The 27,887-nt window shown below is 33.6% G+C and overlaps 1 protein-coding gene across 3 annotated transcripts in view; it reads left to right on the forward strand.

The window, feature by feature from the left end:
* Window positions 1-24,734, forward strand: part of DMXL1 (Dmx like 1) — a 124,030-nt gene extending 99,296 nt beyond the window's left edge. For all 3 annotated transcript variants that reach the window (XM_060143458.1, XM_060143459.1, XM_060143460.1), the window contains 7 exons: window positions 2,093-2,153; window positions 6,269-6,396; window positions 10,295-10,387; window positions 12,953-13,044; window positions 18,240-18,292; window positions 20,633-20,850; window positions 22,539-24,734. In XM_060143458.1, the coding sequence (XP_059999441.1) occupies window positions 2,093-2,153; window positions 6,269-6,396; window positions 10,295-10,387; window positions 12,953-13,044; window positions 18,240-18,292; window positions 20,633-20,850; window positions 22,539-22,763 (870 nt within the window). In that variant the 3' untranslated portion in view covers window positions 22,764-24,734. The remainder of the gene's footprint in view (window positions 1-2,092; window positions 2,154-6,268; window positions 6,397-10,294; window positions 10,388-12,952; window positions 13,045-18,239; window positions 18,293-20,632; window positions 20,851-22,538) is intronic.
* The last annotated feature ends 3,153 nt before the right edge of the window (window positions 24,735-27,887 follow it).

Genomic DNA, 27,887 nt, shown 5'->3' on the forward strand with positions numbered 1-27,887 from the left:
AGTGATTATTCAAAAGAAAAGAGTTGGTCATTAATAGTTAAATTTTTTCCAATGGACAGATACATTAAAATTCATTTGTAAAACCTACTGTTATTATTATCTTTTAAAGAACTTAAAGAGAATATACAAAATATACAAAAAGAAATAATAAGCACTTTTTCCAACTCCATTTTCAGAGAATATGATACAATTCTTCCTGTAACAGCTTGCTTTCTGGTCTCTCTGCTTCTATACTGCTCCCTCTGTTTTATACACAGCAGGCAGAGTTGCTTTTTTCTAAAAGATCATTCAGGTTATCACTCCAATGCTTAAGACTTGAAGATTTCCCAGTACAGCTTTAAATCAAGTCCTTAACATGGCCTCTAAGGCCCTATGTGATTTAAACTCTGCCAGCCTCTGCAGCAGCATCTCCCTTGTTTCCACACCTGATTCTCTTTGCTCTGGTCACACTGGCCTTCTTTCTGTCACTTGAGCACATCAAGCTCAGAGCCTTTACCTTGTTTTCTGCTTGAAATACTCTTCTTCTGTTTACCATTCAGATCTCAACTCAAATTCCCAGAGATTTCCCTTGCTTCCTTAGCAAAGGTATCTGCTGCTCCCTACACTACTGCCAGTCACACTGTTATCTCATTTGATCATCATATTATCCCATTTTATCATCTCATCAGTTTGGAAATTATCTATTCATTATTTGGTTGTCTTTTTTTATACCCTCTGCAATGCAAGCTCTTTGAGAGATTATGTTATGCCTGCCTTATATATTGATGATCACTAAGTAGAATAGATCTCTAAGTAGAACATTTAGTAGGTGCTCAGAAAATATTTGTTTATTCTCCAGAGTATTATAATATGGAAATTTACCATTGTTATTCCTCTTAGGACTGAATTTTCTTCCTATTTAAATGTTAGAAGGACATCTTTTTTAGTTGGGGTCATTGTGGTTTGTAAACATAAGTATTGGGATTATCCCACTCCATCCTCAGGAAAAAGACACCAATATAATAAGGTGGTTCCTTTTTATATGGATCTTCTAAAATAATTAATGATTTCTTTCCCTTATAATATTCTACATATGCTTTCAGAAACTTATTTAACTTTCTTTTATTTTTTTACTCATGATTTTCCTTTGATGCTCTTACCAGAAAAAAAATGATAATTAAAAGAAAGAACAGGAATCTTTAGACTTTTTCTAAATTAAGAGGGGCAAGGGATTTAAACATGAAGTTTACTAAACAGAAGTAACATTCAGAAGGTTGTTTTTTGTGTGTAGAGAATTTGATCAAAATTTTCTTAATCCTATTATTTTATTAAATTATGAATGCTAATGAATACTAGTTATGACCAATTTCTGCTGTTTTGGAGTATAACTGCAGCCATATATATCTTTCAGTGTTTCTATCCCTCACTGATTCTGCTGGCCTAGTTCCTTCCCTCCCTCCCAAATCCCCACTTTACTTACAGCTTTAGGCTAATTGAACAATTTAAAATCCAAAAGAACAGTAACAACAAAATATACATGAACTGGTGCTACAAACTTAGGATAACCTATAACTATAGTTAGAGTTATAAGTAGGAAATAGTCTATAAATTAAAATTATCCCTTTAATTTCACATATTTAGTTTACTCTTATTTGACAGGCTATGTAAATCATTCAAAGCATAATTTTAAAATGGGTAAATAAATAGTTCCAAACTATCAGTTAAAAATTTATACAGTTTTCTGTTTACCTCTTTTTTTTTTTTCACATGCTTCTGCCTGTCTTTTTAACCTTATACTATTCAGGATTGTTCCAATAAATTTAATGGGATAAGAAAAGAATTGGCAAGAAAGGAGGTAAGACTAAATTCTTGAGGTGAATTTGTTCTTAGATACTAGGTAATGATGCAGAAAATGTATGTACACTTAAATGTTAGAGAGCTGAGCTATTAAATTTCATTTCTGTTACCATGTTTAGTATTTTTAGCACCCATTACAATAGTTATGGAATCATGTAAAAATAAATAAATGTTATTTGAATCTCCTGTCACAATTTAAATTTTTAATACTACTTTTTATTGTAACTGTAAAAGAATGATTTTTCTTTGTTAACAGATGATTAAGAAAGCCATTAATAATGTCAGAAGAATGACTTCTCATCCATCTCTTCCTTACTGTAAGTTGATAATAATTAGCCATTATTTTAAGGAATTTAAAGGAAACTTTTAGTTTCAATTGAAAGATAGTCAACACTTTATTTTTTTTGTAGGGAATGTTTGCTAGCAAGTAAAATCACTTCAAAATTGGGTAAAAATAGAAAAAGTGATTTTCCTGAATTAATAGAGAAGGCTAACTTAACATGTAAATTTTTAGCATTTTGACTGAATATTTCTGTTATCACATTTTATTTTTGAACATTTTGCACATTGTTAAATTGTAGTTGATAATTATTGTTTTAATAATTGGATCACTCCCTTTTTTATTACATAGAACAGAACCGTATCTGGGTCACTTGTAGCCTCCTCATAATCAGTTTGTATTTTATTAACATTTTGTCAGTTTGTCTTTTATCAGATACACTAATAGTAAGTATAGGAAATGGTTATTACTACATTCTTACATTCTAAGGCAGGATATATTTATTTTTAGTTAATCTTCCTAGGAATCTCAAAAGTTTTTCTTCCTTTAACAAAGATTTAACGGGGAATTTATTGGAAGTATTGAAGCAGAGAAAAAATAATAGAGACAACTTTAACTGGTGGGTTGGAATCAGTATTCATATTGGCATGTGTGTATTCCAGGTTTTTTTAATATAATTTTTAAGTAGTGCCCTTCATCAAATTGTCCTACTACACAGTAACAAAAATAGTGAAAATAGTGCATGTTAATTAAAAGGTACTCATGTCCTTCCAATTTAATAACCTATAAAAAAATTGTACCACCTTTTTTATGAGAGATGTTTTGATAAAATAGGAGTGGCAAAACGAGTGTTCTTTTCTACCTAATTATAATAAGTCTGTAAGCATCTATTATCAAAGTTATATACCAATGTCTAATAAAATAGGAGTGGCAAAACGAGTGTTCTTTACTACCTAATTATAGTAAGCGCTGTAAGCATCTATTATCAAAGTTATATACCAATGTCTAATAAAAGGGTTGAAGAGAACCATATATTTAAGATGAAGAGGGTAACTTCTGTTACTTATGCTAGAGGTATAAAATAATATTGAAAATTAGCCCGTTTCCATTACATCAAATTTATTCAACACTAGAAGTATATGTTTTCTATCCACAAGTCTAATGTAAAGTAAGAACTAAAAACAATCATGAAGCATATAGAGGAAGGAGTCAAAGGTGTTTTATTTACAAAGCTTAAATAATATTAATCCTGCAGCAAGAAAATTTGGCATTGTTTAAAATCTATTCTTACTCTATACAATAGGGTTTAGAAGTTTCCTGAAATATTGAAGGGATTTCATTATTTCTCAGTCCCAAAGCATGTATCATGACAGGTGACTAGTTTATAAATAGGCTCTACGTCAAGCCCATAAATTTAAATAAAATAATCCCTAGCTTCAAAGGCAATTAATGGACTTATTTTCAGAGTTATTATGTAATATCATGTAACTTCTGTCTTGCAGTAAGTACTTTCTCTGTTCAGAGAAGAACTACTGTAACTGGCAGATAAGAGACTTGAAAAATTAAATGCTAATTAAATTAATCACTGAAATTTTTTTACAGTATATTTTTTCATGTCATGAACAAGTCTCACAGATAGTAATTTAGTTCAACAATAGGCTCCTTTCATGTACTGGAAATGTTTTGAAACAAGTTTTTAAAAAATTTTACTCTGAATTACAGATACCTCAAAATAGTTCCTTCCTTCCTTTGGAATAGATTTTTAAAAAATCTTAGTCATTGTAAACCAAAACTTTTGGACTTCTACTCCAGGGAAGTTTTTTAGAAGTTAATCTAATAGGTTGAACTGAAATAGAAATGTAAGTCTTAAAAGGAAAGCCTCATTTCAAAAACAAAAAATGAATATATTAAGATTTTTAAGGTTGCATTTAACTCTTTCGTTACATGTATATGATGTAACAGACTTTACTTACTAATAAGGAATATTTGCTCAGACAACCTGGTTATAGGAACGTTTGTGGGTTTTTTTGTTTGTTTGTTTTTGTTTTTTAAAGAATTAATTTTTGGCCACATTGGGTCTTTGTTGCTGCGCATGGGCTTTCTCTAGTTGTGACGAGCGGGGGCTACTCTTCGTTGCGATGCACGGGCTTCTCATTGCAGTGGCTTCTCTTGTTGCAGAGCACAGGCTCTAGGCACGCGGGCTTCAGTAGTTGTGTTGCACGGGCTCAGTAGTTGTGGCACGCGGTCTCTAGAGTACAGGCTCAGTAGTTGTGGTGCATGGGCTTAGTTGCTCTGCGGCATGTGGGATCTTCCCAGACCAGGGATCGAACCCGTGTCCCCTGCATTGGCAGGCAGATTCTTATCCACTGTGCCACCAGTGAAGTCATGGAACCTTCGTTTTTTTAAGTTTTAGTTTATAAGGTTTTAAGAGTGTTTCATTTTACATGTGAGCTACTAATAATTAGGGATTTTTTCAAATAAATAAAACCATAAATAATAGAAAAATTTGAGTGGTTTTTAAATGCATCTAGTCCAATTTATTTTTTTTGATTAAGCTGGGCAAGACTATAGATGAGAGGGAGGGTAGAATTAACATCCCTAGTCTCAAGAAATTCTACCCACCCTTCCATCCCAGCCCAGTGTTAAAACATGTCAAAACAGTTGAAGCTCCTTTTTTTTAAATACTTGGATATGAATGAGGGAAAATTGACTAATGTATGACCAGCAATGTGCTAGATACTTTACTTTTACATACATTAATATAATTTCTCACTACCTCTGTACCACATTAATACTGATAACTATTCTTAATGTAGATTTGGCCCTATATGTTAGGCATATTTCTGAATGATTTATATGAATTATCTCATTTACTTCTCAGAACTGTCCAGTGACTTATATATCATTAATGATATATATCACTATTATAGTGGCTTATATACCTTTTACTAGAAGGAAATAGGCTCAGGGAGATTAAGTAAGTTTCCTAGTAACACACAATTAGTAAATGGTAAAGTAAAGAATTTAATAATTACTTAGTTTGTTGATATTCCTTAATGAAACAGATAACATATATTTGAGATATCAGATCAGACAATAACTATTAGAAATGATTTTTTTAGCATGACTTTCAAGACCTTATACAATCTTTTTTTCAGAGAAAAATGCATAAATTTAAACATCAGTAGTATGACTGATAAGAATTGGCTGTTAAAAATCCCAAGATTTTATACTGCTGAACTGAATGAATAAGCATTTTCGGAACTCTAATGGAAAACTGATGAATTCATAAAAGTGCTAACAAAAGATCAAGATGAAAAAAAAAAAATTACATGGGACTGAGTGAACTGATGAGGATGATTATAATTTTTGTGACTTTCTGTTTCAATAAAAAAAAAACCCACAAGGACTCAGAATCAAAAAATATACAAATCAATTTTCAGAATCAAAAAATATACAAATCAATATACAAAGTAAAGGAGCTGTTACTGTGGAGGATTACTGGACTGAATGTCAATATTATATGACATAGTATGAGTGTGTTTCGTGTTTGGTAATTGCAGTCATTGTTGCTTTTGTTGTGGTCATCCATTTACAATGCTTGGTGTCAGTTTATTTATCTCTTGTAAAAATAAAATACAGTGTGTGTGAAAAAAAAAACCCAAGTTTTTTTTTTTAAATACAGTTGACTTATTAAAGTGTTGTGTTCGTCTCAGGTGTACAACATACTGATTCAGTATTTTTATACATTACAAAATGATCACCATGATAAGTCTAGTTACCATCTGTCACCATACAAAGTTAAGTAACTCCAAGAATTTGATTCTTTATCATAAATGTTATCTACTAAAGGCTGTTAAAACGTAACTGAGATAATTTCAAAAGGAAATAAAGTTTATAGAGGTCTGATTTAATTGCTTCTGTTGTTTTGTGTGAGGATATGTTCTGTCAGTTGAAAGAACACCATGTAATCATCTGTTTTTAAGATTGAGAGTATTCAAGTGAAATTTCATACAAAGGTAAATTGATGTGAATTGACTATGATTCATTTCTTAGGTATTTCTTCCGTAAAGATTTTCACATTGGATTAAAAGATAAATTTGCCAAAGATTCCTGAAATAAATTTGCAATTTTTTCCCTCTTATAATGCAGATCTGACAGGAGCTCAAGATGGAAGTGTGAGAATGTTCGAATGGGGCCATTCTCAACAAATAACCTGTTTCCGATCTGGTGGCAATTCAAGAGTTACAAGAATGAGATTTAATTATCAAGGAAATAAGGTAGTATATAAAAATGTAAATAGGGAAAATGGTTTGATTTCATTAAGGGTTTATGAATATTACTCATTTGGGTTTCTGAAGAGAACAGCTCAATGAGCTAATGGTGAAGTATTAATCCATCTTATATGAATTCTTTTTAAAGAAATTCCTCTCAAAACTTAAATTCACTTGGTTCTTCCTGGAAAGACATTATATACATTTCCATTAAAATTCTCTTATATGATGCTTAAGGACCAAATGATTATAGGACCATCTTATATTACACATTTTTTATTAAATACATCTGCTTACTTTACCCTCTGGGACCTACTCAAAGTATGGTCAAGTACCAAGTAGTAAGTAACATCTGGGAGTTGATTAGAAATGCAGGTTATTGACTCTAGTCCAGACCTATCAAATCACCATCTGCATTTTAGCCAGATACTCTTGTGATTTGTATACAACATTAAAGTTTTGAGAAGCACTGCTCTAGAACAGGGTGTTAGAACAGGGTGTTAACAAACTACGGCCTAGCCACCTGTTTTGTAAATAAAGTTATATTGGAACACAGCTAACCCATTCATTATTTGTTTTCTATGATTGTTTTCCCAGTACTGCAACAGAGTTCAGGAGAACAAAGACTGTAGCTGGCAAGCCTAAAATATTTACTATATGGGCCTTTTAATAAAAGTTTGCCAACCTGGCTCTTACCAGCTTCACTTCCCGTAATCCTCCTTTCCTCAAACTGCCTCTCTCTGCTCCTCCTATCTTACTAGCACTTTAAACAACTACTGAAGGGGAAATCAGCCTGCTCTTTGTCTTCAGGGCCATGCTTCACTAAAAACATTCACACAGGCCCTAGCTGATGGTTCATCTTGCCTTTCGTTTTCCCTCAACCTCCAAACCTTCCACCCTCCTTACGTGTTACTTGTGTCATGGTGTGCTGCAACCTTTTTGCCTGCCACATTTATCAGATGGCTCTTATCATTTCACAGAAGTCAGTGATAATTTTTCATGTAGTTATGAAACAAAATTGAGAGCTTATAATTTCTTAATACCAATTAGCAACATTCTTTGCTCCTTAATGGGAAATTAAGGGGATTTAATCTAAAAGCCTTTAGAATTCTACTGTACTTTCAGCTGTATAACCTATCCATACCACTTATGTGCTCATATTTTTCCACTTTGGTTTGTCAATGTTACATTGTTCCTAACTAATCTCTGTACTTCGACCCTGTCTCTCTAATGCATTCTTCATGTTGTCAACAAAGTTATATAACAAATAGCGTAGGGAATTCCCTGGTGGTTCAGTGGTTAGGATTCACGTGCTTTCAGTGCCGAGGGCGCGGGTTTGATCCCTGGTCCGGGAACTAAGATTCCACAAGCTGTGCGGTGTAGCCATAAAAGAAAAAAGAACAAATAACATAATTATATAACTACCCTATAGGTGAGATCATATTGTCCTTTTCAAGAACCTACAGCCTCCTCATTTTATCCAAAAGCCCATATTCTTTAGTGTGGCATTCAAGTCCTTCTACACTCGGAGTTATTTTATAGATTTTACACTCACTACAACCTTCTATATAGGCTATTTTAAGTCACAACAAACTTCCTTATTGTCTTCCCAAGTCTCTTTGACAGGCAGTCAGCTTACTGTTGATTCACCTTAGCCATGATGGTGCCCAAGAGCACGACACCTAAGTGTGCTATCTCCCTTAGTAGGGAAGCCTACTGGAGTAATTGGAACAGATAACTCATACTACAGTGTATCACAGTAATGCTGATCATTTTGTCAAAAGTCATTGGACATTGCAGAAAAACCAAGAGGATAAAAGGGAGCATTTAACAGAAAAAAATGACCTGTGAGGAATAATTCCTTGGATTTAGGAAGATCCTACATTGTAAAACAAGAATGGGATTTTATGAACCAAAGGCAGTAGAACAGTAAAGAATTTTTAGAAGTTAAAAACATATGATTCCCCAAAATTAGGAGTAGAGGAACTACTGATTACAAGGGCTGAATAGTAGAATTGAAGTATTTGAAAATCAAGTTTGTGACTGGGAGGTACAAATTTGGAATTTATTCCATGGTGAAAATAACCCAAGAAGTAAATTGAGACTAGACCCAGGAAAATTTATAAAAGAAATTTAAAAGATGTATCAGAAGAAGAAAAAAGGTGATGGAAGAGAAACATTATATTAAAAGGAATAATAAAATAAAAACTTCCCCGAAGCAAAACATGGAATTTTAGAAAAAGAAGCACCTACCAAGTACTAAGCAGAAGTATTGAGAAACAGCACGTGCCTAGACACAGCCTGATTATTTGATTTTTGTTTTTTTTAACTGAAGGATAAAGAGAGCTTCTAGAAAGGAGTAGGGGTAAAAATGATTGCTTACAACCTCTCCACCCCCCTATCTAAAATTAATGGCATTGGCCTTCTCAAAAATAGAGGTTACAAATAGACAATAGAACAGTATTCACAGAATTCTGATGGATAAGGAATGGGGTTGATGTCTATCCAAACTGTCATTTATATTTGGTGGCAAAATAAACACATTTTTAAGTATGCAGAGAAGTAGCACATTCCATATACCCTTTCTGAAGAACGTACCTAAACCTACTCTAGAAAACATAGGATAAACCACAGAAAGGATAAACATCAGAAAAATATCTGTAACAAAAATAGTAAACAATGGATTAATATTCCTACTATTAGTCCTATCAGTCAGTTTTGTAAGAAGACAATGAAAAAGAAGACAAAGAATGAACAATTTACCAAAAAAACAAAACCCTATGCATGGCCAATAACCCTCACTAATAACTGAAGAAATGCACATTAAAATGAGACTTTATTTCTGATAATCAACAAATATTATAATTTTGTAGTACGCAGTATTGACTAATGTGTAAGAAAAATGGGTGTGTAAATTGATATTACCACTTAGGATTTAATTTTGGCTTCACCTACCAATTTTAAATGATGCCCTTTGACAGAGCTTTTTCTTTTCTAGATGTCTGTCGTATATAAATACTCAGAGGTGTATATGCAAGAATGTTCAAAACAGTACTTTTTATTATAGGAAAAATTGGAAATTCTATAAGGAAAAGCTTTAAAAAGTTACAGTGCAACTATATAGTGTAATACTGCACAGCACAAGAATGAGGTAGATTTATAGATACCAATGTGAAAAAATGGCTATAATAAGTAAAAAATGTAACTGTAGAACTGTATATTATCATCATAATTTTTAAAAAACCTTGTATCCTTGTATTTATGAATGTTTGAATATTCATAGAACAAATCTGAAAGGGAACACTATCAAATTGTTAATAGTTGTTATATCTGTAGATGGGAGAGGGCAGGAGTCCGAATTAGACATTTTTTTTATTTTAAGATCTGTATCATATACTCCCTTACTGGATTATTTTGTCATCTTTCCAGTCAAAATGCTCTGAGTTTCCATAGTGGAATTCTTTTACTGTGATAAACTTTGTTTCATTTTCTGCTGTTGTTTACGTGTTTTTCTTATTGTATATCTCTGGAAGTCCTTACTTTGTCTTTTTTAAGATGAACAGTTTTTTTATCTTATATATGCTAAAACTTTGTCACATGGCTTAATGTGTAAATCCAGTATTCTATTTTTGGAGTATTTACAGAGAATATACAGACTGTGCTGTCGGTTAGTATAATAAATTGAGTGTCTGATGTTAGTTTCCTTTATATCCACCCTGGAATTTTTTAAAGCAATAGCTAAATGTTTTTCTGGACTAGATCCATGTGTAGGTGAAGTGAAAAGTCAAGCAACTTATCAGTCAAATGTTTAAGAGTTAAAGTATGAGATTCACAGTGAGGGTAAGGGTAAATAATGTGCTTTTTTATTTGTATTAAATACTTTTAAATATTTTTTTTCTCTAAGTTTGGAATAGTTGATGCTGATGGATATTTAAGTTTGTATCAAACAAACTGGAAATGTTGTCCAGTTACTGGAAGTATGCCTAAGCCATACCTGGTAAGCCAAGAATTCCTACCTTTAAAATTTTTTGAATTTTTATTTTAAAGAAACCAAGAATATATACTTGCAAGAAATATCAAAGCCAAAATACAAAATCTGTCTAGTCTTGTGTATTCAATCACTTTACTATAAGTTTCTGTCCTTGTATTGTGTTGAAAATTACACTGTGAGGTATAAAAATCCTTAGTCTCTGGTAACTTGGAGAATAAACCTGTATGAAAGTACCTGTTTCTGATGGCAAGGGGAGATTAGATATGTGGTTACTCAGAGGCAGGGGTGGAGAGGGGAAATTGGATGGAAGCAGTCAGAAGGTACAAACTTCCAGGTAAAAGGTAAGTAAGTACTGGGTATGTAATGTACAACATGATTAACATAATTAACACGGCTACATGTTATATATGAAAGTTGTTAAGAGAGTAAATTCTAAGCATTTTCAGAATAAGGAAAAATATTTTTTCTTTCATTTTATATCTATGCGAGGTGATGGATGTTACTAAACTTATTTCATGATGTATGTAAGCCAGAACATTATGCTGTACTCCTTAAACTTATGCAGTGCTTCATGTTAATCATTTCTCAAAACTGAAAGGAAAAAAAAAAAAAAACATAAGAAAAGTAAAAAAATCTCACCAGAAAATGTAAATAAATAATAAAGCTTGTGGATTAGTCACTCGATAAAGACCAAAGTAGTAAAATTAATTAAAAATGCAATGATTGGGCTTCCCTGGTGGTGCACTGGTTGAGAGTCCGCCTGCCGATGCAGGGGATGCGGGTTCGTGCCCCGGTCCTGCAAGATCCCACATGCCGGCGGAGCGGCTGGGCCCGTGAGCCATGGCCACTGAGCCTGCGTGTCCGGAGCCTGTGCTCCGCAACGGGAGAGGCCACAGCAGTGAGAGGCCCGCGTACCACAAAAAAAAAAAAAAAAAATGCAATGATTAGTCAAGGGATAAATAAAATAAAAAGATGTTAAAAAAAAAAAAAAAGAAACCTGTATAGAACCAACATGGTAACTCTGGAGACCCATGAGTTACTCAAGCCCTTTTCTACCCTCAATAAATGGCAGTGGCTATGATACCTAAAAAGGATGATCAACAGACCAGTGCATCTGGTTGTTTTTCTGCAGTTATTATCCCTTATGAACAAAGTAGAAAGGGTATCCTATAGCTGGTGCTATTTTCTTGCCCATCTCTTAAAAAAAAAAAAAAAATCTCTATTCAGGACCACACAGGTTCAGTGAACCTTCCGCAGCCTCATAGAACACTGAATTTATATTTGATGGATTCTTTAGTGAAGCCCTTTATAAGACTAAGTAATATCTATCAAGAAAAAAATTAAGAATATGGGTTAAAATTCCAGTAATTCATCCAAGGTTAAATGCTAGAATAAAGTACTGGTCTAAGTGAAAGCAAGCAAGGGAGTGTTGGTGAGGGTACCTTGAAAGAATATTTATTTTTCCTCATATTTTCATTCAGGCAGCAGATTAAATGTACAGATGGGCCTTGAACAACACAGGGGTTAGGGACACTGGACACCTCACCTCCCCAAGTTGAAAATCTGCATATAACTTTGCAGTCACCCCTCCATATCCATGGTCCTGCATCCACAGATTCAGCTAACCTTGGATCATGTAGTTCTGTAGTATTTATTGAAAAAAATCTGTGTATCAGTGGACCCATGCAGTTCAAACCTGTGTCGTTCAAGGGTCAACTGTACAGGTTTATGTTTCTTAGGGGACTGCCTTTGTTTTAAAACTTCTAAAAAGACAAATGGGATTAAAAATGAACATTATTTGCTTTTGGGGATTAAAGTAGATTTTGTTTTAAAGACATATCATCTAGCCCAGCTGCAGTGGTGGTTGGGGGCAATGGGGAAGTGACTCACAGGAAAACTTTTTCATATGATGATTTTGACATATTTTTAAATTTTATTTTTTATTGAAGAGAAACATCTGAACAGACATAACTTGGAAGCCTTTATAACTGACTAAACCTCTCATAGTAGTTTGTTATTGTTTGACGGAATATTGAGAAACATTGTAAATTTTCTAATTTGTTGACTATTAGTAATATGTTTTTATTCACATATTTGAAAAAGTATTTGAAAGCTTAAATATTTCTGAAAATAAATAATTCAGTCTGAGATCATCTAAAATGCTAGTTTTTGTTTTCTAAGACAAAAATTTTCACAAGTATTCTAAGAAAAATGTTTGAACTTAACTTTCTTTTGTTTCCCTTTGAACTTTTGGTTGAACAAAAGCGGAGGTCATAAAAGGTCATAACGTATGCATCTTATTTAAATGGTTCAGGGAAAGGGGTGTGTGTGTGTGAGAAAGAGAAGAGGAGGCAAAACAAATGTGCCAAAATGGTAAACATTGGTGAATCGGGGTAAAGGGTATATGAGAGTTCTCTATTACTCTTGCAACTTTTCTAAAATCTGTGGGGGAAAGAACACAAGGATTTAAGTAAGCCACAAATTACATGATCGTTTTTTGATTAATACATCTACCTGCTTATAAAATTGTTTGTGACAGCAATAAACATGTGTTGTTTATAACCATTCCAGACTTGGCAGTGTCATAACAAAACAGCCAATGATTTTGTCTTCGTTAGTTCCTCCTCTCTGATAGCTACAGCTGGTCTTTCAACTGACAATAGGTAAGAGATTATAACTGAAATTGAAGTCTGTGTATGTATAGCTAAGCTTTATTTTTTAATTGCTTAATGTCCTTATATCTCAATAATGTCATAATTACACCTTTAAATATTTTTATTTAAAGAGACTTGTTTCTTAGAGCTTTTTTAGTGTTTTAATTGTAAAGCTAAGGAAATTCTGGTGACATTAAAGACAAAATCCATTCCTTCTGGATTTTTAGTATTCTAATGTTAAGACTTTAGGGTAGGATAAAAGAATTTGATTGTTGGTAGAGTTTTTCTCCATATTATTTGCTATGTGTTAAGAAAGCTTGAGGCCAAAAAAAAAAAAAGAGTATTATTTATTGGCCATGCTATTTAGTTAAACCCTTGCCACAGCTTTATTATATCGCATTATCAATGTTTCACAGTAAGAACACAAGAAGCGGAGTTGTATAATAACTAGTAAGTGACAGCCCGTCCCCATCTCCCCAAATAGCTTAAATATGCAAAAAAAAGTCTCCTCCCTCCATGTCCAGGCACACTTTTTACTCTCCTCCTACAGCTGAGTTCTGTGATTAAGGCCTTCTGAGGTTGCTGAGCTTTTGTGTTTGTCCTGAGGCCTCACTTTACACTCAAAGTGGGAATTTTAGGAATATGGAGTTTTCAGCCCGTTTTTCATAGAAATTCTTATACACATTTGTGCCTTCTTTGTAACTCACAGAATGGAGTAGAAGCTGCTCCCTTTTGTAGTAGGAATAAGTTTTCTTTGTACTCAAGAAAATTCGGTGTGTCCTGCTACTTATGTATGTGGTCGAACTATTAGATTAGAAAATCAGTGAATACAAAAAGTGGTTCCCATATTCAGACTTCATATAGTACTCCTTGTAATTACATGTTAATCTAAAGTTATTCAGTTTGGGAAGCTATTAGTTTTTTAAATTTTTGTCTAAAAATTAATCATACATAAATATATTGGCTACTTGTATTCGATGCTTTATAAATTTAAGAACTTTCTGTGTGAGCAAGGTTCAAGCGAGCTATAATGAGACATATTGCTTTTTTTCATTGAAGTATACTTGATTTACAACATTATATTAGTTACAGGTATACAGCATGGTGATTCAGTATTTTTGCAGATTATACTTCATTATAGGTTATTACAAGATAATTTTTACAATTCCCTATGCTATACAGTATATCCTTGTTGCTTATCTATTTTATATATAGTAGTTTTTATCTATTAATTCCATATTCCTAATATGTCACTCACCCATCTTCCCCTCTTTGGTAACCACAAGTTTGTTTCTATATCTGTGAGTCTGTTTCTGTTTTGTATATACAGTCATTTGTCTTTGTTTTTAGATTCCACATGTAAGTTATATCATATAGTATTTGTCTTTTTCTGTCTGATTTATTTCACTTAGCATGATATTCTCTAGGTCCATCTACATTGCTGCAAATGGCAGTATTTCATTCTTTTTTATGGCTGAGTAGTATTTTACTGTGTGTGTGTGTGTGTGTGTGTGTGTGTGTCAGTCACATCTTAATCCAGTCATCTGTTGATGGGCACTTGAGTTGCTTCCATGTCTTGGCTATTGTAAATAGTGCTGCTGTGAACATTTGGATGCATGTATCTTTTTAAATTAGTATTTTCATTTTTTCCAGATATGTACCCAAGGAGTAGAATTGCTGGATCATATGGTAGTTCTATTTTTAGTTTTTTGAGGAACCTCCATACTGTTTTCCACAGTGGTTGCACCAATCTACATTTCCACCAACAGTGTACAAGGGTTCCATTTTCTCTACACTGTCTCCAGCATTTATTGTTTGTAGATTTTTTTGATGATGGCCATTCTGACTGGTGTGAGGTGATAACTCATTGTTGTTTTGATTTGCATTTCTCTAATAGTGAGTGATGTTGAGAATCTTTTCATGTGCCTGTTGGGCATCTGTATGTCTTCCTTGGGAAATTGTCTATTCAGATCTTCTGCCCATTTTTTTATTGAGTTTTTTTTTTTATATTGAGTTGTATGAACTGTATGTATATTTTAGGTTTTAACCCCTTGTCAATCATCATTTGCAAATATTTTCTCCCATTCAGTAGGTTGTCTTTTCGTTTTGTTGATGATTTCCTTTGCTGTGCAAAAGCTTTATGTTTAATTAGGTCCCATTTGTTTATTTCTGCTTTTATTTCTTTTGCCTTAGGAGACTGATCTAAGAAAATATTGCTACAATTTTTGTCAAAGAGTGTATTGCCTATGTTCTCTTCTAGGAGGTTTATGGTTTTCCATTCTTACATTTAGGTCTTTAAACCTTTTTGAGTTTATTTTTGTATATGGTGAACAGGAATGTTCTAATCTCATTATTTTATATGTGGCTGTCCAGTTTTTCCACCACCACTTGTTGAAGAGACTGTCTTTTCTCCATTGTATATTCTTGCCATCTTTGTCATAGATTAACTGACCATAAATGCTTGGGTTTATTTCTGGGGTCTCTGTTCTGTTCCATTGATCTATGTGTCTGTTCTTGTGGCAGTAGCACACTGTTTTGATTACTGTAGCTATGTAGTATAGTCTGAAATCAGGGAGTGTGATTCTTCCAGCTCTATTCTTTTTTCTCAACATTGCTTTGGCAATTCAGGGTCTTTTGTGATTCCATGTGAGTTTTAGGATTATTTTGTTCTAGTTCTGTGAAAAATGCCATGGGTATTTTGATGGCGATTGCATTAAATCTGTAGATTGCTTTGAGTAGTGTGGCCAATTTAACAATATTAATCTTCCAGTCCGAGAGCACAAGATATCTTTCCATTTCTTTGTATTATCTTCAGTTTCCTTCATCAGTGTTTTATATTTCAGAGTATAAGTCTTTCACCTCCTTGGTTAAGTTTATTCCTAGGTATTTATTCTTGTTGATGTGATCTTAAACAGGTTGTGTTTTACTTTCTTTTTCTCATATTTCATTATTAGTGTATAAAAATGCAGATTTTTAAAATATTGATCTTGTATCCTGCACCCTTGCTGAATTCATTTATTAGTTCTAAATTTGGGGGGTGAAGACTTCAGGGTTTTCTATCTAAAGTATCATGTCATCTGCAAATAGTGACAGTTTTACTTCTTCCCTTCCAATTTTTTTTTTTTTAATTTAAAAAGAAATTATTTATTTACTTTGGCTTCACCAGGTCTTAGCTGCAGCATGCAGGATCTTTAGTTGCGGCATGTGGACTTCTTAGTTGCGGCATGTGGACTCTTAGTTGCGGCATGTGTGCACTATCTAGTTCCCTGACCAGAGATCAAACCCAGGCCCCCTGCATTGGGAACATGGAGTCTTACCCACTGGACCAACAGGGAAGTCCCCTTCTCTTCCAATTTGGATGCCTTTTATTTCTTTTTCTTGTCTGATTGCTGTGGCTAGGACGTCCAGTACTATGTTAAATAAAGTGGAGAGAGTGGACATCCTTGTCTTGTTTCTGAATTTAGTGGGCAGGCTTTCAGCTTTTCATTGTTGAGTATGATGTTGGCTGTGGATTTGTCTTAAATGGCCTTTATTATGTTGAGGAATGTTCTCTCTATACACACTTTGATGAAAGTTTTTATCATGAATGGACATCTCAGTAGACAGTTTTTCTGTGTATTTTGAGATGATCATGTGATTTTTATCTTTCCTTTTGTTAATGTGATGTATTACATTTATTGATTTGCAAATGTTGAACTATCCTTGTGACCCCAGAATAAATCCAACTTGATCATGGTGTATGATGCTTTTTATGTATTGTTGGATTCAGTTTGCTAATATGTTTTGTTGAGGATTTTTGTATTTGTAGTTATCAAAGATACTGGACTGTAATTTTCTTTTTTTGTAGTGTCTTTGTCTAGTTTTGGTATCAGGGTAATGGTGGCCTTGTAGAATGAATTTGGGAGTGTTCCCTCCTCTTCAGTTTTTTTGGAATGGTTTAAGAAGGATAAGTGTTTGTTCTTCATATGTTTCGTAGAATTCCCCTGTCTGGTCCTGGACTTTTGTTTCCTGGCGGTTGGGTTTTGGTTTGTTTTTTTTTTTCCCTTACAGATTCATTTTCGTTTCTAGTGATCAGTCTGTTCAAACTTTCTGTTCTTCTTGACTCATTCTTGGCAGGCTGTATGTTTCTAGAAACTTGTCCATTTCTTCTAGGTTGTCCAATTTGTTGGCATATGACTGTTAATAGTATTATAATTCTTTGTATCTCTTTCGTATCAGTTATTATTTCTCCTCTTTCATTTCTTATTTTGTTTATTTGGGTCTTCTCTCTTCGTGATGCGCTGGATAAAGGTTTGTCAATTTTGTTTTCTTTTCAAAAAATCAGTTCTTAAAAATAAATCAGCTCTTGCTTTCATTGATTGTTTTTGTTGTTGTTTTTTTTAAGCTCTATTTTGTTTATTTCCTCTCTGATCTTAATTATTTTCTTCCTTCTGCTGACTTTGGGCTTTGTTTGTTCTTTTTCTAATTCTTTTAGGTGGTAAGTGATAGGCTGTGTTGTTTATTTGAGAAGGCCTGTATTGCTATGAACTTCTCTCTTAGAATTGCTTTTGCTTCATCCCATAGATTTTGGGTTGTTGTGTTTCCATTTACATTTGTCTCAAGATCTTTTTTGACTTCCTCTTTGATTTTGTCATTGACCCATTGGTTTTTTAGTAGCATGTTGTTTAGTCTCCATGTGTTTGGGGTTTTTTTCCATTTTTCTTTCTGGAGTTAATTTTTAACTTCATACTATTGTGGTCAGAAAAAAATGCTTGATACAATTTCTATCCTCTTAAATTTGTTGAGGCTTGTTTTGTGACCTAGTATGTAATATGTTTTGGAGAACATTCCATGTGTGCTTGAAAAGAATGTGCGTTCTGCTGTTTTGGGGTGTTATATTCTGTACATATCATTTAAGTTCAGCTGGTCTATTGTGTCACTTAACACCACTATTACCTTACTTTCTCTCTGGATGATCTGTTCATTGATGTTAGGGGGGGTGTTAAAATCCCCTGCTATTACTGTATTATTGTCTGTTTCTCCCTTTATGTCTATTAGTATTTGCTTTATATATTTAGGTGCTTCTGTATTGGGTGCATATATGTTAACAAGTATAATATTCTTTCTGTATTGATACCTTTATCATTATATAATATGAGACATATCTATTTTTATTCTGTGGTTAACTTCTTATGTCATTCAATAATCTTTTTTTTTTTTTCCAGAAACATATGTTTGTGGGACACTCTTGTAGCACCTTCCAATAGTTTAGTCCATGGTAAGTTTTGAAAGCATTTTATGAATCACAAACTCATAAAGTAAAAGTGATGTTTAAATGGATTTTTTTTTTTAATGACACACTTAGTAGTCTGTGAGGTTTATTTTTGACCATGGTGGCAAAGTTTAAAAGCAGAAAAAATGCTGTATATGTAATTAACTCTTCACTGTACTTTAATGAAGGACAGTGGAACATAGATAATATAAAAATCATTTGTTTTTACTTTGAATCTGATAGCACAGGTCTGAACATCAGTTACAGTATTATATCCCCTCACACCACTCTTACTCAACTTTGTACTTGAAGTTCTAAATAAAGCAATAAGACAAGAAAAGGAAGTAAAAGTTATCCATATTGGAAGGGAAGAAATAAAACTGTTTATGCACAGATTACATGATGGTGTAGAAAATCCCAAAGAATACAGAAAAAAAACTGCTGGAACTGATGTGCAAGCACAGCAATGTCACAGGATACCAGGTCATTATACTAAAATCAGTTGCATTCCTTTATCAACAATGAACAATTGGAATTTGAAATTTAAAAAAAATATTACCATTTAAAAGAGCACCCAAAATAATGAAATACTGAAGCATAAATCGAAATATGTATAGCATCTGTTGGGAAAAGCCACAAAAAAAGTAAAAGAAAAAAAGGTCTAAATAAATGTTCATCATGTTCACAGATTGTAAAACTTGATATTGTTAGGATGTTACTTCCTCACAACTTTATAGATTCAGTGGAATTCTAATTAAACCCCCAGCAATCTGTTTTGTATATATCAACAAACTGGTTCTAAAGTTTATGTAGAGAGGCAAGAGACCTAGAATAATGCATACTGAATAAAAACAAACTTGGAGAACTCACATTACCTGATTTCAGGACTCACTATAAAGCTACAGTAATCAAGCCATTGTGGTACTGGCTGAAGAATAGACACAGATTAGAGAGCCCAGAAATAGACCCACACATAAATAGTAGACTCATTGCTAATAATGGCACAAAGATAATTCAGTGGAAACAGATAGTCTTTCAACAAAAAGTGCTAATAACAATTGGGTGCTTATATGTGGAATAATGAACATAGGTACAAACCTTACCCCTTTCACAAAAATTTACTCAAAATGACTCATGTAAAACATGTAAAAACAAAACTGTAATACTTCTAGAAGGAAATATAGGAGAAAATCTTGGTGACCTCGGGTTTGGTATGAGATTTAGATACAACACCAAAAGCACAATCTATTAAAGAAATGATATATTCAAGATTTTTTTAAATTACCGTTTTTCTCAATACCTGAATAGCAAATAAGCATATAAAAGATGCTCAACATCAGTAGTCATCAGGGAAATGCAAACTAAATTCACCATAATTTATCATACTACTCTGTATACTGAAATGGCAAAAATTAAAGGTTCTAGACTACCAAGTGTTGGTGAGGATATGGAGAAACTGGAACCCTCATGATTTGCTGATAAAAGTATAAAACAGTACAACTGCTTTGGAAAACTGTTTAGCAATTTCTTAGTGAAGTTAAACATGCATGTAGCGTGACCCAGCAGTATATAGTTTTACATACGTACCCAAGAAAAATGAAAACACATGTCCACAAATAGACTGGTATTAGGAATGTTCTTAGCAGCTTTATTTATAGTAGCCCAAAACTGGAAACAACACAAATGTCCAACAGGATAACGTGGTATATTTATGTAACAGAATACTACTCAGAATTTAAAAGCATGACCTACTGATACGTGAGACACATCTAAAATGTTATGTTAAAGAAAAAGAAGCAGGCACAAAAGAATATATACTATAAAATTCCATTTATGTGAAGTTCAAGAATTGGCAAAACCAATTGGATAGAAATCAGGATAGCGATTGCCTTTGAGGGAGAGGCATGAGGGAACTTTCTGGGATGATGAAAACAGCTGTGTTAAAAGCCGTATTTGGTACAGGGCTAATTTTGCCCCTCTGTTGAGGCAGTACCCTTCTCAGTACTCTATACGATGCCTTGTGAATTATGAGGGTTTTTTCCCAGTATGGCTGGTGGAAATAGGAACCCAGATCAACTTGGGTTCCCCTTTCTTATGCCACGGCCAGAAAATACTCTGTAGGCAATAAGCTGGGGCAGTTATGTTGGTCACCCAGTTTGTTTCCCATTTTGCAAAGATCATTCTTCATTGCTTAGTGACCGGTGTCTCAAACCATTGTTTCCTGTATATCATTTGATATTTTAATTGTTTTAGGCAGGATGGCAAATCTAATCTATCATTCTACCTTGGCCAAAAGCCAGAAGTCTGTTTCTTATACTATTAAATAGTTTTTACTTTTTTTTCCAGCTTTTACTTGTCATGATAGCGGAGCCACTGTTTTAGGATATGCTCCAAAACATCAGCTACTAATATCAGGTGGCAGAAAAGGCTATACATGTGTTTTTGACCTTCGGCAACGACAGCAGAGGCAGCTTGTCCAGAGCCATGATTCTCCTGTTAAAGCCATTGCTATTGATCCAACTGAAGAGTACTTTGTTACAGGATCTGCTGAGGGCAACATAAAGGTAAATACAGTAATGCCACAATATCTATTACAATATGAAAAGAAATCTTTAGAAACCTTAGATCTTTAATCATATTGATGACACCAGTCTCTTTAAATAATAGAAGTATTAATTCCTTTGTAGTCAACAAGGTTAATTGCTATTTAATAAATCTTTTAATGAATGAAATAAAATAATATTTAACTTGAAAAATGCCTGTTTTTCAGTTGTTTTCAAATATGCTTAACTAATGCACGCAAAAGAACTGGATTTTCCATGGATATGAACATATTTCAGACATTAGAATTAGTCTTGACTCCATATTCAGAGTTACTGAATTCAGTTTCAGGGGCTGTGAGATATGCTGACATTTTCCCTTATTCCAAATTTCTCCCCATTTTGTCATTCATAGTATCAGCATCCAACAACTCAGTGCCTGATTCAAGAATTCTGATGTACCTGGATAAGCTCTGCCTGTAACAGTCCTTCTCAAACTCCACTGTGTTTCAAACTTAGAAGTTTGAATGTTAAGCAGCTTGTTAAAAATGTTAAGCACCTTGTTAAAAATGCATCCCACTCCAGAAATACTGTTACTAGGTCCTATCCCAAAAATACCCATTTGGTAAGTCCAAGGCTCAGGAATGTGCATTTTTGGAACACAGAAATAGTGGTTTTGATGGCAGGTTCTCTGGCTACACTCAGAAGGATCTGCAGGGATAAGACTAGTCCCTAAGTTACTCTAATGGTCAGCAACCCACTGGAGGAGTCTAGTTTCTTAGAATCCATTAATTTAAGTGCTACTGAGTACTTAGTACAGGTAAGTTGGACTGCTTTGTTAGAACTTCCATATTGTTTTCATAATTCTCAGCCAGAAGAAATTGAAGAATTTCAAAAAGGTTTTTCTTAAATATATACACCAGCTTCCATACAGAATTCTTTTTTTTTCCAGTTTGAAGCTAGTTTCTTATTTGAACTGCCCTCAGTTTAGAATAAGTCATACTATGTTTTAGATTAGTTATTTAGATTAGTTTGTACTTTCATTCTGAGGTTTATTATTTAATTAAGTTATAAGATTTCATAGTATACCAGGTAGTATTCAGGACTTACAATTTAACAATCATGTCTAGAGTAATATAAATTAATGAATTTCTTAGGGAAAAGAAAGAAATATTTTTTTAATGTGATGTCAAAACATCAGAAAGTTGTAATAATTTATCTTGCAGCTGGAATATAGTTTTGACTGGTCTGAAGGCCTCTAGGTGTTTGGTATTTTCCTCTTTCCAGCGGTTCTGATCCCTTGGTGGGTACTGTATATTATGGGGAAAGAATTACCCCACTATACAACTACACAACAGAAACTTCGCTGAGAGATAGGAAATCTTGATTGTAGTTCCTATAACATTACAAGTTTCTGTTGCATTGTACACCTAACCTCCTTGTACCTAAGTTTTCTCGTCTCCAACTAAGGGTTTAAAGTACCTCCTCTCTTACTGGATTGATTTTTGAAGAATGTGATAATATCAAAGAGCTTTGGAAAATTGCAATACCATATACAGAATCAAAATGTTATGACTGTAAGCCTACACAGATTTTTCTCCATTTTTGTTTTAGAAATTCCTTATTTGTGCAGGAAGACAGACGTGAATCTTTTGTTTGGATTTTTAAGGTAATGTCAACCCCAATTTTTATTTTGTTCTTATATATTTCAGATTTGGAGTCTCTCTACCTTTAGTCTTCTCCACACTTTTATCAATGAACATGCTCGGCAATCCATTTTCAGAAATATTGGAACCGGAGTGATGCAAATTGAGACAGGGCCTGCAAATCACATTTTTTCATGTGGAGCTGATGGAACAATGAAAATGAGAATACTGCCAGATCAGTTTAGCCCATTAAATGAAGTGTTGAAAAATGATGTGAAATTTATGCTGTAACATTTTAACAATAAGATGTATAATTTATTACCTATTCCATGAAGTGGCCAACACATATGATGTACAGTGATCAGTCTCTATGCCACAGATAAGCTAATGCTTTCCTGTTTTCATATTTATTTTATGGAGCTTTGCCCTTGATGCACTGATGCCTTAAAAATTAATAAGGTCATTCAAAATTAGACTACATTGCCTAAAGTAGAATGTATAAGTAATGCTGTAATAATACATATTTATAGTATAGTGAGTATATCATAGTGTTAAAGGAGTTTTGTTTTCTTGTTGTTGATAAATTCTTCTGCAGATATCTCTGCATGAATTTGTTTCACAGTAAAAATACCCTTTATGTAAAGGCAGTTGCACATCAGTCATCACTTAATTCACCACACTCTCACTGCCTTTTTCAAACTTACACATCTCACACTCCTCTCTTAATTAATGATAGATTGATATTTGGGTAAGAATCAATAGTGAACATCTCCATTAACACTGTCTTTGGGACTTCAGTGACAGGTGAGCCAAATGCCTCGTTATGTAAAGTTTTCATCAGTTTCCCCTCTGGACCCCAAGTTGTGTGTGTGTGGTCGTGTATATATATGTAATGTATCTTATACATCTTATTTGAACTTTGTGTGTGTGTGTGTGTATATGTGTATATATATATATATATATATGTGTGTGTGTATATATATATATATATATATATGAAAACTACAAGTCTTTTCATTTGTTTTTGTGCCATAACAACTACTGCCACCAGAATAACAACTTTTTCTGCAACTGTTTTTTTCACCTTTTTTTTTTTAAATTTTTGAATTCCCATCCTAATTTTCAAATAAATTTCAGGAAAACTTCCAAGATTATTATTTTAAAGATTACATTGAGTCAGATAAGACTTAGCAGGCAATAATGATTCTGTGTTGGCATATATGAGATACTTAAGCTTATAAATTTGTCAAAGGATTTCTAGGCACCATACATTTTACTTAAATTTTATTTTATTTTATTTCTTATTTTTTAGGTGCTTTTAGTCTCAACGTTCTGAAAACCTCATAGCAGTGTTTTTAGAAACAAATGTGAAAACAGTCAAATTAAATAGATAGTATTTACAAATGTAAAATACCTGCCAGATCTACCATTAAAAGATAATAAACTAAGCCTTATATTTTATTATTTTTTGCCAAAATATATTATTTTATTATAAAATATGACCAAAATATTAAAAATGCACAATGCTTTTAACTTAAATGTGCTAACCCTATTTCTGTCTGTTTTGTGCTATACCTTTTCTGATTCAGAATTATAGAAAACTTGATAATACTTGATTTTAACCAAGAAGACTGGAGGCAGATGGGACTAAGAGTTTAAGGGACAATTATATACTATTTAGCTTAAATATATTTTAATAGGAATATTAAGAGAACATTTTTATGTAACAAAATATGGAAAACTATTATCTTGGAAACTAAAGAGTCAAATGAAGCAAAGAAATGAAGGGCTGGTAAAATGAATTTTGTAATATCCTCAGGATACTTTTAAAAGTATATTGTTAAAAGATTTTGTAAATTGTATTCATAATTTTAAATGTGTTGAGCAAGTTGCAGTGAAGACACTGTTATTATGTAGAGAGTTGATGTGCACATAATAACCTGTACCTATAAATTGTGCAATAACGATATGTGACTATTTTGCCATGGAGAAATCTGTGACAACATTGCAAACAATACTATTGTTTGATGTAGTTAATATTAAGTTATTCCTCAGTAATTTCTTCATGAATCAAGATTCAAAAGGCTTTAAACACTTTCAGTGAGATAGAAAATGTATTATTATGCTTACTAGGAAAAAGACATTGTGGATGAAGAATTAAGCATTTTAATTGAGGGTTTATATGAATAATAAATTATGTAAGCCCATATGTATTTACATCCAGAGTCATAATATTTTAAATAAACAATCATGCAGTAACTATTTTTAGCATGCTATTGTTTTAAGTAGTATTTATGCCACTTTAGTTGACTTGAGTGTATGTGACATTTTAAATTGGAGAACTTCTGTATTGTATTTGGTTAATGTAGGAAGAATTGCATAATTTTCCCAGATACCCTGTTCTTCCTTCTCTATAGTCTTTAACTTAATGAATAAGCATTATTCAAAAAAGGTGAGAATAAAAGTAGTTGGAATGTATGTTTAAGTATAAAATGGTATACATATATGTAAAATTTCATCCACACTAATGAAGTAGATACATCAAAATACATTTTTTAAATTGTGTGCTTTCTGAGAATGAGGCTTTGTAATGATGGAAGAATTCACAACATTGTGAGTCTCATTTTCTAAAATGTAGGATTTTTCTTATGTAGAATCATGGGACAGTCAATTCCATCCTCCTTTCTTGCTCTCTCTGTCTTGCCGCAATTCATTTCTTCTCTTTAAAAAATTTTTTCAAAACCATTGAGGAATTTCTCAAAATGGTCTCAACAATTGGAACAAAATACAGAGATATACCTACTTAAAGAAAATCCTTATACAACCTTAGAGTGGTGATGATCTTTTTATAACAGTGTTGGAAACCCAGAGAGACATATTTACTAAACAAAGAGTTTAAATGTCATATTGCAAAAGACCACAGTCTAAAGAACGGGTAGACGAGAAGAAATATGTGTATAGGAATAGGAAAAATGTTAACGACCCTAATACAAAGAGAATTTTAACATGATAAGTAATGGAGAAGTCACACAATTCACAGAACAGGACATGGAAAAGTCAGCAAGCACAAAGTATGTTCATCCTCACTAATAGTTAAAGGAATGCTTTAAAAAAAAGAAATGTGTTACCACTGTTCATCCATCAAGTTAGTATAAAGTCAAAACACAGTGACATCAGTTTGGTGAAGATGCAAGGAAGTGGGCACAGTGAAACATTGCTGGCAGGACTAAACTGCTACAAAGTTACCTAGATACATATTAAAATTGAAAAACATACTTTCACTGAGCAATCTTTTGAGAGATTATCCTTTAAGATAAAAACACCTATGCATAAAAATATATGTATATGGATGTTTATTGAGACATCTGATGGAGCAAGAAAACTGGAAATCTAAATGTTAATTAGTGGGTAAATTTTGGCATAAATTTTGGTACATCCATACAATGGAATATTCTCAATGGTAAAAGAATGTTAGATTTGTATCTGTTCATCTGAAAGGAGGTTGGTGAGATAAAATTTCAAAGTAAAAGGTGTTATATCCCTTATTGTTTCAGGTTTTTTCAATCTTTAGTTTTAGTATATATGTAGGAACATAGAAATGTGTATGGAAGAATACATACAAAGCAAAACTTTAACATGGGAGAAGGGAAGAAGGAGGTAATACTTTTCTAAACTCCTTTAAACCCCACTTGGTAACATGATACCCGAGATGGTTGTGTATGTGTTGGTGAAGAAAATCTGTATTTTCATACCAAGAAGGACAACGACTTTGGCAACTGCTCTGTTGAGTGAAGTGGTCTTGTGTCAGGAATATTCCTCTTTGAATTGTTGAGATATTTTTGATGCTTGATATTACTTAAGTAGAAAGGTTAAGATGTTACCCTTCAGGGTACTTGGAAGAAGTTGAACATAGATTAGTTAAATGTACCTGTCAGCGTTAGATATGTGTATGGCTTTTGCTACAGTTATTTTCAAAGCTAAATCTGTTTTGAGTTTTTTAGGACTTTTCTTCCCCTTCTGCTTACTTGGTTGTCTCCTGTATGTCTGTGGCCTATAAGTCAGGGAGCTAACACAGAGTTGCAGTGTGACATTATTTCACAAGTCTCCTTGGAACAAGAAAAATTTCTTAATGTTCTCCCACTGCAAATACAGATAGGTAATAGAAACAATTTGGTGGTACAACCCATTTCTTTCCACAGTGAAAATGCCTTACTCCTGTATGCCCTTTGTAACAGAATCTAAGCAGTGCAGTGTATCAGTCCAGGATATGTGTTTTAAAAGTTTTAAAATCTATTCCTCCCACATGTAAAACACTCCCCCAGAAAAACTCCAATGTTTTCATCCTATTACTGCATCAGGGTTAGGCATTTGAACCCCAGGGTCCTGATGTCTAAATCAGGTTCAGGTGTATATGTGGCTCCTTAAATGAGGTTCCTTAAGTACAGTACTCAGTTTAAAGATCCATGAACTAATGAGGCAAGTTATGTGCCTCCCACATGTGAAATGTAACAGTGGTGAGACAGAGAGGCGATAGCTATCTCCCATTCTAAAAGAGGAAAAGTAAGTCACATGGTAGGTCCTGGTCCAGAGGGATTCTGGAATTTAGCTGGGTACATGTCACCAGTTCCTTGAGTACTCTTGTTCCCTGCAAGTAATTCTCTACAGCTCTTGGCTCCACCTTCTGGGCTGCTTTTTTCTATCCTTAAGTTATTCTTTTTCCATAAAAGTGGCCCAGTGTTTTTAACGGAAGTTTTCTCAGCCTGTTTTCCTGGATAGAGAAGTTTGAGCATTCAAAGACCTCTTTACATTTTATACTGTCCTGTCCCCTATGCTTCAGTCTAGTAAAATTGCTTTTTAAAACGTTGTGGGGGGCTTCCCTGGTGGCGCAGTGGTTGAGAGTCTGCCTGCCGATGCAGGGGACATGGGTTCATGCCCCGGTCTGGGAAGATCCCACATGCCGCGGAGCAGCTGGGCCCGTGAGCCATGGCCGCTGAGCCTGCGCGTCGGGAGCCTGTGCTCTGCAACGGGAGAGGCCACAACAGTGAGAGGCCCACGAACCGCAAAAAAACAAACAAAAAAAAACGTTGTGGGTTTCTTGTATATTAAATTATAATCCACTCATTAGACAAAAGCCACACCCGTATTTTATTTCTCTACCTTGGGCCCCCTGTGAGGTTGCTGTGGTGTATACCACCTTAAGATTCTTAGAAATCTTAGTGTCTCACAAAAACGGTATACATGGTGCACCCAAAAATCTTTCTGAGATCTTAACAAAAGGACTTAACCATAACCTTGGCTGTGTTTTTATTCTGAGACCATTTGCAATCCGCCACAATACTGAATACACTTTTTTAAAATCCATGTGGCCATTTTTATGTAGAGAGAGACAGATGAACAGACCCATGTACACACACA

The sequence above is a fragment of the Lagenorhynchus albirostris genome, chromosome 3, assembly GCF_949774975.1.
Source record: "Lagenorhynchus albirostris chromosome 3, mLagAlb1.1, whole genome shotgun sequence".
Lineage (NCBI taxonomy): Eukaryota > Metazoa > Chordata > Mammalia > Artiodactyla > Delphinidae > Lagenorhynchus > Lagenorhynchus albirostris.